The 13,587-nt window shown below is 55.6% G+C and overlaps 1 protein-coding gene across 1 annotated transcript in view; it reads left to right on the forward strand.

Annotated features, from left to right (window-relative positions):
• Positions 1–520: 520 nt before the first annotated feature.
• The window catches only part of DPYSL3 (dihydropyrimidinase like 3), a 36,555-nt gene continuing 23,488 nt past the window's right edge, over positions 521–13,587 (forward strand). The window contains exon 1 of the mRNA XM_074838304.1: positions 521–841. Within this exon, the coding sequence (XP_074694405.1) occupies positions 536–841 (306 nt within the window). The 5' untranslated portion in view covers positions 521–535. The remainder of the gene's footprint in view (positions 842–13,587) is intronic.

Genomic DNA, 13,587 nt, shown 5'->3' on the forward strand with positions numbered 1-13,587 from the left:
TTGGAAAAAGAACTTTAAGTCAGAACCCCAGTTACACGGCGCCTGCTCGTGCCATTGCGTCCGGCGGGGTCTGTGTGACAGGAACACGCCTGCACACACGTGTGAAGCCTTCGCACGCCTGACACTGCCCGTGTCTAGCTGGGACGTTTGTGGGACCCGGTGCCTGTCCGGGGCCTGCGGCCCGAGCGGGACGACAACACCCCTCGCGCTCGGGGACGGACGCCCCCTCGCTGGCAGCGCCCCGTTACCCGCCGGGGCAGGACCGGGCCCGCACAGGCCGAGAACAACGGCCGGCCAGGCCAGCACCGGGCTGCCCTCGGTGCCTCCCTGCCGAGCCCCGACTCTCGGTCCCCGAGAGGCTGCCGCGGCCAACGCCGGTGACCGGGACCTCCCCGCCGCGGAGCCCCCGCCAGCCCCTGCCCACCCCGTCGGTGCGGCCCGTCCCGCCCCGCCCGGTCCCGCCCCGTCCCGTCGGTGCAGCCCGTCCCGCCCGGTCCCGCCCCGTCGGTGCGGCGCGGCGGGGCTCGCGGCGGGGATGGCGGCGGGCGGGCGGCGCGGCGGCGAGGAGCTGCCGGTGTACCTGGCGCGGCCGGGCGCGGCGGCCGTGCCCCGGCAGAAGCGCGGGGGGCTCTTCTGCAGCGTCGAGGGCGCCTTCGAGAGCAAGACCCTGGACTTCGGGGCGCTGCGGGTCGGGCAGCGCCGAGCCCCGCCGCCCCCCCGCCCCGGCCCCGAGCCCGGCCCCGGCCCCGAGCCCGGCCCCGAGCCCAGACCGACCGCCGGCGACCTCCGCGCCGCCTCCGACGAGGAGCGGCTGCAGGACCCGGCTCCCGTGGACGACAAGGTAGGGGCCGGGGGGGTGCGGGGGGGGTCGCTGCCCCCGGGCGCCGTCCGGCCGCCGATCGCCCCCGGGGCTGGTCGCTGGGCGGGGGGGGGTGTGGGGGGGCGTCGGGCCCGCCCGGTTCTCCGGGGCGCGGGCAGCCGCGGCCGGGCACCCCCGGGGTAGCCAGACCCTGCCCGCCGGGCGGGGGGGTTCGCGCCGGGAGGATCGAGGGGTCGGCGCCGCGTTACCGGAGCGGTAAAGCCGAGTGTTCAGCGGCCCTTGCGGTTGCTTTTTATACTCGGACGAAAGAATGCCGCCCCCCCCTCCCTAAAAAGTGAGTTTTTGGAGTTGTTACTCCAAACCGGGCGGATTTTTACCTCAGGCTGGCCCAGGCCCGAGCGCGCGGCGGGGCAGCACCTGAAGGTGCCACAGGCGCGAGGTGTCCCGGCCCGCGCAGAGCGGCGGGAACGGTCGGGCTCATCCGGCGCCGCAGCGTGGATCCGCCCGCCAGGGGCTGGCTGAGGGCGCCGGGCTGGGGGGTTCTGGTCCCATCAGGTAGGTCTGGCAGAAAGGTGATTAATAAGTTAATTGTGTGGGGTGAATTCCTCAGCTGGGGCCTCGGCGAGCCCGCTGCTGCTCGTGTATGCGAGGGGAGAGGCCAGAGTTGGCCTGTCGGGCAAGGAGGGCGTTTGGCGCTGAATTCTGTAGAAATAGTCGTCTTAAGGGCACTGGTTTTCAAGGGTGAACAGGGCAAAGTAATAAACCCCCGTTTTTAAAAATGGAAGCAAAAATCACTGAAGTAAATAGCAAGGCTGCAGCTTTGCCTGAAGCAGTGGGGCGGTTGTCTCGGGGCCCTGCAGAAGCCTCGGCTGGTGTGAGCCTCGATAAAGCGCAGACGGTTGTGGCGGACAGACCTCAGCGGCTGGGGTCGGGTGGAGCAGCAGCCGCGAAGAGCCGTGGCTCGGCCTGGTTCGGTTTTGGGGAAGAGCATCAGGCCACCCTTAATGTCTGCTGTAGAACTTCTAGCTGGGCAGTGGGTTGCTCTGAGGTTTCTTCATCACACTTTACTTTCTTCAGCCTCTGCTTTTTGGTTTCTTAGCGGCACACTATTGGGTTCCTCTTTTTGAGCTTTGCTCCTTTACAGCCTGTTTTACAGGGTCAGGAACAAAATTAACATTATTCCTGTCAGTACCCACCTTGTCCATATGTTTGGAACAGCAGCTGCTGAACTGACCACTGCATTAACAATTTTATGCTGCTGCATGTTGGAAAAGGAGCAGCAACTCACAACGGCCTGTCAGCAGGCTTTGCTGTGAGCTTTTCTTTTAGTCGTACCAAAAGTTTGAAATATTGTTGCCTTTTAAGGTCTTAGGTAGACCCTTATCACTGGAGTTTTGTAGCTGAGGTTTTCCTTCAACACCCCCTCTCTTCCTGGTGATTTCCACTCCTAGATTTCTGCCTCTGAGACCTTCCACCTGATAGGCATCAGCATCCAAACCCTTTCAATCCACACGTCTTGCCCAAGAAGGTGGGAAGCTTCATTGAATGTGTTCTTGTGCACACACGGCTATAAGGAACCCTGTGACTGGGTGCTACGACTTCCAGTTCGGGAGCATCCCCGAGTCCTGCGACAGTCCGATGGGAAGTGCATCCTGAGGCACCGGGTGCCACCGAGGCAGCTTGTGTTGAACTCTGCAGATTCAGAGCACACAAAGGCTCTTTTGTCAGGGCAAATCGAACTTCTTTGAATAATTTCACAGATTAAGAAACAAAGAGAGAGGTTAAATCATCTGCCCTTGACCAGGCAACTTGTTTATTAGGAGAGCTGAAAGTAAGAGACTTGCCTGTGCACAGATCAGAGACAGAGATGTTTCTCCTGATTTTTGCAGTGAACAGTTTCTTGGAAGTACAACAGACCAACACACCTTTGTTGTTGTTGTTGTTGTAATGGCATTCACTGCCATTAACGCACCAGCGTTTCTGCAGGAGGACAGCTGCAGCGTGTAACTGCGCAGTGATAAGACGTGATGTCATACAACCTGCCAGTGTGATACGGGCCCAGGTGGATGTTTCAACCTGACTTTGCTTTAGCACAGTCTGTTGGAAGGACAAAAACTGAGTGGTGGGTCAGGACACAGTGGAACCCTGGTTGCACTACAGCGAGGGATGCGACTAAGAGCCGTTAGGTGCCATGCCTTTGCTTCATCAGTGGGAACTGGAGCTTTGCCCGTTAATTGAGGGAGAGGGACAATGACGGGTGGCTGGGGCAGGGGCTGCTGGAGAAGGCCCTGGCTGCGCAGGCTCCTGCCTGCCTGTGCGGGCACATGGGCGTTCTGAACTCGGCCACGTCCGCTGCGGTGCCCCGTCCTGGTGCAGGACTCGCCCGAACAAGAGATGCTCTTGCTCTCTGCTAAAAGCAGGAGGCCCCTTTCGCTGGTACGAGGGTGTGCTGCAGCAAGGGTAGTTATTGCAGAACACTTGAGATTTGGAGGAACAATGTTGGGGGGCCAGATTCTGCTCTGCTCTGGACTATTCACAGAGACCTTATTTAACAAGAGCAATTTAACTTGGTGCGGGTTTCTGTCAGTAATAGGCTGTGTGGACTCTATCCTTGTGAAGTTTTCCGTGAGAGCTGCCATGCCTTTTGTCTAACTGGAGTGGATTATGCTTGCTTTACTATAATGAAGTCAAAGAGAGTTTCTCTGTAGGTTGCAGACAACACCCTCTGAATTCCTGTGGTGAGGATGTTCACTAAGGGCTAGGAATGTATGAATAGGTACTGGAGAGCTGCAGTGCTGTGCATCTGTGGAGGCAACGTGGCTTTGAGGAGCGGGGAAGGAGCTTTACACTCTGTGCCAGTGCCTGGGACAAAGGTAAACCAGGAGCCTGTGGCAGCCTCCTCCGTGCAGCTCCTTGCTGCTTGGCCGTGCAGACCCTGCTTTTGCCATCCTCGGGTGCGGTGGCACGGGCGGGAGCACTCGGCTTGTTACGCTCACCCCGAGACGTTTTGTCTCGTCCCACTGCGTGGTTCTGCAGTGAAGTCGTCATTTCCAAGGCAACTGGCTGTGCTCCCACAAACACGGGATTGCAGCCTCACCGCAGGCTGGGGCAGCTCCGTCAGCCCGCGAGGAGGAGGAGGAGGCTCCCGCCCTTTGCAGGAGCCAGGAGTGTGAGGGAACGTACTGGGCAGTGAAAGCAGGCGAGGGGTCTGTCCCCTCCAGGAGATGTGCTGGAGCCCATCCTGGGCTCCACTGGAGTGGCCGGTGTCACACGTGCCTCCTCGTGCCCAGCTGTGTGACACCGCGCAGCCTCTGTGACGGATCCTGGAAGGACGCACAGGGCTGCCTCAGATGGAGAAGGAAGCTTGAGCTAACTCGATCCTCTCTTGGCTTTTCTTTTTCTGACACTTGTAAAATGTGCTATGACTTCAGCATTCAGCTTTTTTGTTTCCATTGCCAGTAATTTATAGCAGAAGCACCAAGCCAGCTGCAGCCTTTCCCTTACCAGTGAATTTAGCGTGATCTAAAAGTTGCAGTTGTGTGCTGTCTTGTAGCACAGATTAAGATCTTGCATTTGTGGAAGAGATCATAAAGTACTTTGATAGCATTAATTCATAACCTCAGTATCACCCTGTTCAGCAGAGAGCTCAGGTTTTTGTTTTGGTTTTACTTTTTCTTTTTTTAAGAGAAGGATTTGGAGTTACATTATTTCTGGTGTTTCTACAAACAACAGGAACAAACCCAAGCCACTGAACTAGTTCCTAAAACAAAAATACAGCAGTGAAACCTGTATTATAATTCACGGAATCTAATGCTAGATACGCTGATCTTTATTGAAAAAAATCCTGCACATTTTTGTTTGTGTTTTTTAAGAAATCTGATGCCTGAAGCACCACAATAAGAGGTCAGTTCTTTGGCTGTTCATTCTGGGATACAGATTATTGCCAGCAGTTATGCAAAACTGCAAAGTTTGATAAACTACCCCCCCTGCCACGTAAGAAGACTCGATTAGATTTCATGGGAGCTACACAGCAGGGGTAGTGCTGTATAGAAATTAGGGATTCAGTTGAAAAGTTCCCGCTTGCTGCAAAGAGCTTTTGTTTTTCCAAAAAACTCCCCCTAAGATGGAAATAGTTTGAGTTATTACACTACCTTGTGGCAACAGCCCTTGGTTTCCTTCTGTCCTCATTCTGAGCTCCGGGTGGCCAAGGCTCTGCTGGCCCCAGTGTCGTGGGTGGTGGGGTTGGAGTGGGGACACAGGGGGTACCAGCCCCCCACATCCGTGAGGCATTGTGACGGCACGCCAAGCTCGCTACGCCGGGGCTGGGGAAGGACGCTGCAAGTTGTTATTCTGGGTGATACGTTCTTGAAAACCTCATGCTTTTCCTGGGAGAATGTATGTCTTTTTGGAACTTTTATGCAGAAAAGAAACTGGGTTTTGCAGCCAGGTGTAGGAAAAGGGGTTGGCTGATCACTCAGTCATGCGCTGGTCCGGCCTGTTCTCAGCCTTCTTGAAGCAGACCTCTGTCCTGACAAGGCAGGGGCCCTGGGCGGGCTGGCTGGCACCACCTCCAAGAAGAGAATTTTTGCCTTTCTTTTGTGTTATGACCCCGGAATGTGCAGCGTTTAGAGGGATTCTGACCTGGTGGTTTAGAAGGGGCTCATGTGCAGGGCAAGGAGTTCTTTTCTGTGTCCATGATAGGGCTTATAATGCTCTTTACCTTTGCAAAGTGATACCCCAAAAGATTCTCTATTTAAATTGAAAAGCCAGTGATATTTTTTCTCCACATTTAACAACTAGTAACAGATCCTAGCCATGGCACATTTTATGGGAGCAGTGGGACATCACCAAGCATGCCATGAGGTGCACTGTACTCAAGATGCTCTAGCAACAGCCCGTTGCAGCAGGTAGGAGAGGTGATGCTTCTTTTAATACTGTATGGGGTTTTTTGAGGTTATCAGAAAACACAGCAAGACCTGCACCTGCTGCTGCATCAGGAAAAGTCTGTTTTCACAAGTAGCTTCCAGAGTAGCTGAGGTTGCTTCTCCCTGACCACAGACCAGCAGTGGGCTCGCTCAGTGCTCTGGTGAGGGGTGCCACCAGAACACCTGCAGCAGGACGTGGTGTCAGCGAAGCAGCAGCTTCTCTTGTCTGAAGTGGTTCTGGGCTGTGAAGCCCAGCAGGGTACGAGGGGCCTCTGTCCCTGCCAAGCTGCTGGCTTTGGGGTGAGAAACGAAGGGCTGGTTCCCAGGCGCCTGTTGTCCTGCCAGGGCTGTCACGGAGGTGTCGCCGGGAGCCTCCTGGCAGGTAGCATTCAATCGACAGACATACCTCGGGAGCCAAACAAGCTACATGGGCCACGTGGACTTTTCTTGTTGTTCTCACACATTTGTGTGACTTCTGAGATGCCCATTTTAGGAAAGAAAGGAAAACAATGAAAAATTCTGAGAAGTAGCTAAACGTTTTGAGATTTGCAAGGCAAGACTCACTGCTTTCTCACTTGGAAGAGGCTTTGTTGTGTTGGAAACTCCTCTAAGCATTTTTTATGAACGTAGTTGAAAGTGTCAAACACAAACTTCAGTAGGTTTAAATTGAAATGAAACATTGTGGTTTGGCTGGAACAAAATACTTGGCTCCATCCAAAATAATCTCTTCCTTTTCTTTTTATCTTAGATGTCACTACCTCCAGCAGGCCAGAACAACCCCAGCTCTGCCTGTCCAGGCGTGGAAGGAGTGTTTGTCTCCTGTACGTGCCAAGCGTGCCACTGGCAAGGTGGACTAAGCTTTTGGGGCTTTCCTTTCCTAATGGATGGTGTCTTGCTGGCAGCTGCCGAGATGCGGGTCCTCCAGGAGGATTCAGCAGGGTCCTGGGGTTGTAGCTCAGCAGCTTTCCCATGTCAGGGGGCCGCTCGGCTCCTCTTGCAGGGGAGGGCGAGCAGGATGCTCCCTGGACTGTTGCGGAAGGGTCTTGCTTGTGGTCCCACCGAAGTCCCACAGCGGCCGGTCGGGCTGGAGGCTGGTGGCCGGCACCCGCAGCCGTGGGCACATGGATCAGGGCAGCCTGGAGGAGGCTGAGCCCTCGTGTGTGAAGGGGGGGACCTCGAAATGGCCTGACCCTGCGCACACCCTGTCAGCTGCGCTGCCAGCACCGGGGCGGGAGCTTGCAGATGGACTAGGTGGGTGCAGCTCCGTGGAAAAATTGTGTGGGGCTTAGAGGGGGTGTGTGTGAATTTAGTGGGAAGCTGTATGCGTCTGTGTTAGAAACAGCTCTTCTCCAGTATCACCAGTGACCTGGAAGGAGAGGTACAGCATGTGGCAGTGATGTTGTGAATGGCACCTGGGGAGGAATGATTCTGACATGGTCTTGAGGGCTCAGAGACGTGAGCCAGGAATGACAAAAAGAGATTCAGCTCTGACAAGTGCAAGCAAACAGAGGTAGAGAAAGACTGTAAAATGTAGATGCCGTTGCAAATGGCGTCAAAACAAGGAGGTTTCATGATGAGACCCAGAAAAGTCATTTCATGTGTGGCCTGCTCTTCGGAGATGGTCTGAGTGAGGGCAAAGCTGGTCGCTGACAGTCAGCCCTGATCCCAAGGAAGACCATGGTGGAGACCAGCTAGAGCTGCGTTTGCTCTGTCACTTCATTTTGGGTGAAAGCTTTCACCACACGGACCCCTTCCATCCTCACCTCTGCAAAGAGGTGGAAAGCGGAGGAGGTTGGTTTTTCTGCTGGGGAGCAGTTGCTATGGATGGCTGGAGGAAATGGGAGGAAGAAACAAAAAACAAACATGCCAGCAGCCTTCCTGGAGACAGGGCTGAGAAGCTGGAAAATGTAGCTGGACCTTGGCTTGTTCAGCTGGGCTGGCTCGTGACTGTGGGTCAGATCCAGCAACATCTTTCCCATCGCTCTGCTGGGAACAGCCGAGCCCCATTGTACAACACACAGATTTGGGTCTGTAACAGGTGTTTCCATTCAACTGAGGGGCAGAAGGGACGGAGCTGCCACCATCAGATGCAGCACATGCTCTGATCCCATGTGGGAGAGGAGCTGAGCCACCATCACAGCTGCACTTATCCTGCACGTGGCATGAGTCAGGATCTGTTCCTGGGTGGAGTTTAGGTCTGTCAGTAGTTTACAGCATCTGGTTTTCTCTGGGATGTAAAATAAATGATGCTTCCAGGGAGCTGAGCCAGCATGCTGGCGGGAGCCAACCCCAGCCAGGTACCTGCGGTTTTAGAGATGCCTGTGGATAGGGGAGCTCTCCTTAGCTGGCAAAAGCTAGACTAGAGAAGGGGTGCCCGTGTGCTCCCCGTATCTGCTGGTCAGGGGTGTCAGACCTCTTGCAGGGGATGCAGCGAGGTCTTGATATCCCTGGACTTTCTTTTTTCACAGGGTTCTTTGCCATGACAGCACAGCAGCCTGCAGCAGGGCCTCTGCTCGTGGCTGAGGACTGAAGAGTTATTTCTGAGCATTCTTTTGGTGCCCTGGATCACCACCCGCTTGGCCAAGAGCCTCCATGTCTTAGCGTTGCTGGGAGGATCCTGTCCGGGTCGAGTGTCTTGTGTCCATGGGGCTGCAGGGTGGGATGAGGAAGGTGGCAGCAGCCCCCTCCGGCAGCTGCACCAGCCGTGGGTGCCAGAGGGTCTGGCCCTGCGGTCTGGTGACATACTGCAGCAGGAGCACCCGTCACCTGCCACTGGCACCGGGGGTCTGCCTGGCTAGGGGCTGGGCGGGGCAAGGACGGTCCTGACTGGTAATGGAATGTCTCTTGGGGCACCCCTCATTTTCTCCTGCAATTCTGGCTGTATGCTCTGCTACTTCTGCTTCTTTACTGTAGTGCTGATCTAATTTGGAGCCTACTTCTGCACTCAGGTTTTATGCCCTTGAGCCCCCAAGGCCATTTACAGACTCAGTTTTGCTGCCAGGTACCCTCGAGTTCTGCCAGCCCAGCTGCCACCACCTTCTTGCTCTTGTGTTTCTCTCCCCTCCTTTTTTTCCTGGTGAGTCTGGATTCATTCTGCTCCTCTCTGGGCTGTGTGGTTTCGCCAGCCCATCCTCACAGCCAGGAGCCCCGTGTCCTTCCCACAGCCTGTCCTGCACCAGAGCCAGGGGCTGTGGGGGGGAAGCAGCTCCAGCCCCCCAGGAGACAGCGGTTTGTGTTTCCCATCGCCAGCCTGCCCGGGGCAGAGCAGCTCCCTTCATGCTAACCTTGCAGCCCGGGCAGCGAGGAGCTCTGGCAGAGCAGAAATCTGGGGGCTTGAGGGGGTGTGTGTGAGAGAAAGGCAGGGAATCATTAATGTATGTATTCAGTAACAAAACTGGGACATACAGGCTGCTCTGCTGGGCTCTCTGCATTTCCATCATGCCTCTGAAGGGAGGATCTGGGCAGAGGTGCTACCTCCGGAGCTAGCAGGCGGGCAGTGTCTCACCAGCCGAGGCCGGCAGCGGGGCCGAGCAGAGGGACGGCGGCCGTGGCAGTGCCGGGTCCCATAGCCCGCTGGGCCAGCAGCTCCCTCCCAGCCCTGCCCTCGCGCCGGACACTGTGCAACCTGGCCCCGGGGAAGGAAAAGCACTTGCCAAGCCACCCAACTCAAGGGCACGTCACGGCTCTGCAGGATCAGGCTGTAATTGAATTAATTGGCCTTGAAGCAGCAGTCACTCGTGTACACATATTAGCATATTCCGTTTGACATGTTTGGTTTCGACCTCATTTATTTCTGGCAAAGAGAAGAAACAGCTTCTCCCTCGCCCGGACACCTCCTCTGCGTGCACATGGGGAGCAGGAGCTGTTTAGGGGGGGTGAGGGTCCCTGCGTTAGTGCAGGGATGGGCCAGTCGCAGTGCGAGGTACACCTCCAGAGGTGGGCTTGCTCAGGAGAAATGAGGGATCTGGTCACTCCTGAAGCCTGTGGATTGCTGGGCCTCTCAGCTGCAACTGGTAGCCAAAGTCGGTGATGAACCATGTCAGCATCACCAGCTGCCCCTTCCCACCTTCCTCTCTGGCCACTGTCACACCTCAGCGTAGGTGGAGGTTAGGAGTCTTGTACCGTAGATTAAAGCACCCTGGTGTTAGCCCTGTGCTTAGTTGCTTCATGTGGACAGCGTAGGATGGTCCACAAACCTCAAGGTGTCCCCAGGCCACAGGGTGAAAACTGGTATTTTGTTAGGGACGTTGTCTCGGTGTTTGCTGTGGGCACGCTGGAGTCGCTGTGGGCTCCTGACGGTCAAGGGCAATCCCTTCTGGGGACATCTGCTTTTTCAGAGCCTTTGTTACGTTCTGTGAGGCATCATCTCAGACGAGGATTTTGTGGATGGCATCGCCTGTCACCTCAGTCCAAAGGTCAAAGAAAGGAATGGTCCTGAATAGGGCTGCTAACAAATTCTGGCACCCTAATGTCAGTTTGGACAGGTGATTGAAATCAGGTGGTAATCCAGCTGGAGTGGCAGCAACACCTACTGCTTTTAACCTAACAGTTCCTTGAAAATGTGAAATGCTGACCTAGAAGTTTAGTTTGTTTCAGGCCATACATCTGCTGATTTCCCTTCTTGTTTCCTCTGACAAGGCCCCAATGTATATTCTAGTCAGGAGAAAACTAAGCAGAGTTGCTTCACTGTGGAAAATCTTGTGTCCCTGCCCACCACCTGCCTCATACAACATGTGTCTCCTGCTGCCTCCTGGCAAACCTCACGTGCGTCCAGCACAAGCAGCTGAGTTTCAGATTCCTTCCCATTCATGTCTGCTCCAGAGTGGGAGTTTGAAGGACCACAGAGCTCTGTGTTGCCTCTGGGAGATGGTGTGGATGGTGGGAATGGTGTGAAAGTCAGTGTAGTTGTGTTTCTCAGTAACAGAGCCAGTGGGCTCTCTTCCCAGTTTCCTCCAGCTCTGGCTCTCAAGTTGAATGTGAGAGATTGAGAGAGCTGGAGCCAACAGCACTGAGTAGTGCGATTGTCAAACGCTCATGAGCACTCATCACTTGGGGCTGGACTCCCCACAGAAGTAGGGGTGACCCCATGGATCTCAGTAGGAAGGGGACAGAGAGTGTGGAGGGAGAGCCACGGCTCTGGGTCAGCAACTCCCTTGCTCCAGCGGTGTGCACAAGCACAGGAAAGGCTTCTCTGAAGTTTGTGTGGTGGAAGTTCCTGGTGCGCTGGGGTAGGAGCGTGTGCCCAGCCTCGAGACCCCGTGTCCTGCTGGAGGTTCCATCTGGAGGGGGTGCACCAGCTGTGGTGCCTCAGTCCCTTGGACTCGCTGTGCTCCCGTGTAGGTCAGCCCCTGGTAACTCATCTGCTAGGAGAGAAGAGAGGGTGGTTTTATACAAAAAATACATATGGGGAGGAGGAGACTGTGTGCGTGGGGACGGGCTGTCCTTACAGTTCTGCTGAACATTGTGACATTGGAGCCGTGATTATTCCATGACCGGTTATATTCGCTGTACCCAGGTTGTGCCTGTCCGTAAGAGCCGTTGGTTGCAGACGTGTAGGGCTGGTGGGATCTGCTTTCATCCTTTGCGCTAGAGCTGGGTCAGCGGCATCCTGGTCTTTCTTTAAGACAGGTGCTGAGCCTGGGCTGCTGAGCTCTGGCCGACCACAGCCAGAGCTGGGTTTGTTCTGGTGACAAAGTCCTTGCAGCAGCACCTGCCTTCTGCTCCGTGTTGACGCTGCTGGTGTTCCTCGCCATGCTCCTGTCACCCATCGTGGCTATCCACAACCGTCTAGTGCCCTCTTATCCCAGTGGGTGTTTCTGAGGAGGTTATGAGCTGTAAGAGTATTGCCAGTTTTAAATTACTTTCAAGTTGACCTTGCTTCTTGTTGAGGATGTTTCGAAGCATGTGAGTAACACCTCACTGACTGCACCTGGAAGAGGTCCTATGGAAAAAAGAAATCTTTTTCCATTTTGAATTTTTGGGCCCAGGGAAGCAGGTTTTACTGTGTGTTTGTGTGAGTGTCACATAGCAACCAGGAGGAAAGCACATCTCTTCAAAAGAAGGATCTGAAGTCACCGTGGTTGTCCAGCATCCACGGGGCTGATGCAGGCTCGGCTCTTGAAACTGTCCACGTGCTGCATCTGTCTGCATTGTCATTTATCTACTATTAACTAATTAACTGCTACTCCAGATGAAGTAACGTGGTACCACCTAGCATAGGGACACCCTTCAACTTTCTGGAAAACGGGTGAGTGAAATTTCAGGAAGTTTGGCAATAGGGCTCAAGGGTCTTTCTCACGTCCAGCCCCAGCCAGTCTAATTTCAGTAGAGACCAGGGCCTGTTCCTGAGGCATCGCAGTGTCATGGCAAGGACAGTGCGGTCGGGTGCCTTATCTCCTCCCTATGCACTCCCTGGTTGCAGAGGGTCCAGCACTGCTCCCCTGCTCCCTTCCTGGCGCTTGCAGACACCTCCCTGCCCACAGACCCACGTGGGAGGGGGAAGCTTCCAGCCCGTCTCTTGCCGACTGCTGGGGTGCTGCAGCTCATGGGCAGCCGCCCAGGAGCTGCGGGAAGGGAGGCAGGAGGCGGTGGTCCAGCTGGGCCAAGCAGCCCACGCAGTTTTGCAGATGCCCTCGTAGTCCTGGCAGTAAGAAGTAGGTTATTGAGAAGCTGCTGACTGTCGCTTTAAGCTGGTGAAAGCTTTTTGGGTTTAGAGTAAATATGTATCCAGTAAAACTTTCTAAGATCTTCAGCGGCAGCACACACAGAGTAACAGACTCAGTGAGTAATAAAAGCTTTGGGCTGGGTTACTGAGCCAGTGGGGACATCAAAGCTTGTGGTAAGGGAGGGCTGCCATGCCAATCTGCGTGCTTAGACCTTCAGCAAGGAGAACGTATAATTAGCACTACTGAGTGTGACCCCCCGCTGAACCCCGCAGCAGAGCGCGCGTCAGACAGGCCACGCTGCCATCACCCGCTTCTCTGAGTCCGAGCTGGCTGCGGTGCCAGGGCTGTGCGGGGAAGGCAGCTCTGGCTCTGTGGGCGCACGCACGGGTGAGCAGAGCATTCCTTGGGCCCCTGCAAACGTCGTCAGGTTCTGGTTGGGAAAGCAGCCGAAGGGAGGGATGGGTGCTCCTCACCTGGGTCAGATGGCTTCAGCAGGAGCTGCACACGGGATTTACAGCAGTGCCCGTCCGGGTGTGGCTGCGAGGTCTGGCTAGTGGAGGACACACCGTTGGCTGCTGCCTGGCAGCAGGAGCTGTGGGAAGATCTCGCTGATGGTGTTCAGAGCTCTGCACGTGAGAGGGGCCGCAGCCGACCGGGGAGAGAAAGCGAGATCCAGGCCCGTCCGCGGCTCTGCGGCCCTGCCGGCAGCACCACGGGTCACGCCAGGCGGGAGAGGGCAGACGAGCCCTTCCCATGGTAGCACAGCTCCAGTGCTGGCTGGCAGCGGGGTCCCGGCCCAGCATCGCCTGCCTTGGCGCACGCTCAGTACTGGTAACCGGTTCCACGGCTTAAACCTTCCTGCTGAGGCCGCAGCTGAGGAGATACAGAAGTTCTTAGGGCTGCCAGCACTCGTGGTTAGATGCGTACGGCATTTTGCTATTTTTTGAATGTTTCCAATTCTTGTGCTTGTGAAAGAAAGTTTAGGGCAATCCAGATGCACTCTGGCGGTACCAAATAATCCATTCTTTTAGAAATCTCTTTCATTTTTACTGGCTATTACTACATGGAAAAGTTTCAGCTTGTCGGGAGCCCGGTTGTGGCCTGCTCCCCCCGCTGCCGTCTGCGGGGGGAAGCCCAGGGCTCGGGGTGGCCGCGGCAGGGCCGGTGCCCGGAGGCT

Source organism: Strix aluco, chromosome 13 (genome assembly GCF_031877795.1).
Source record: "Strix aluco isolate bStrAlu1 chromosome 13, bStrAlu1.hap1, whole genome shotgun sequence".
Taxonomy (NCBI): Eukaryota; Metazoa; Chordata; class Aves; order Strigiformes; family Strigidae; genus Strix; species Strix aluco.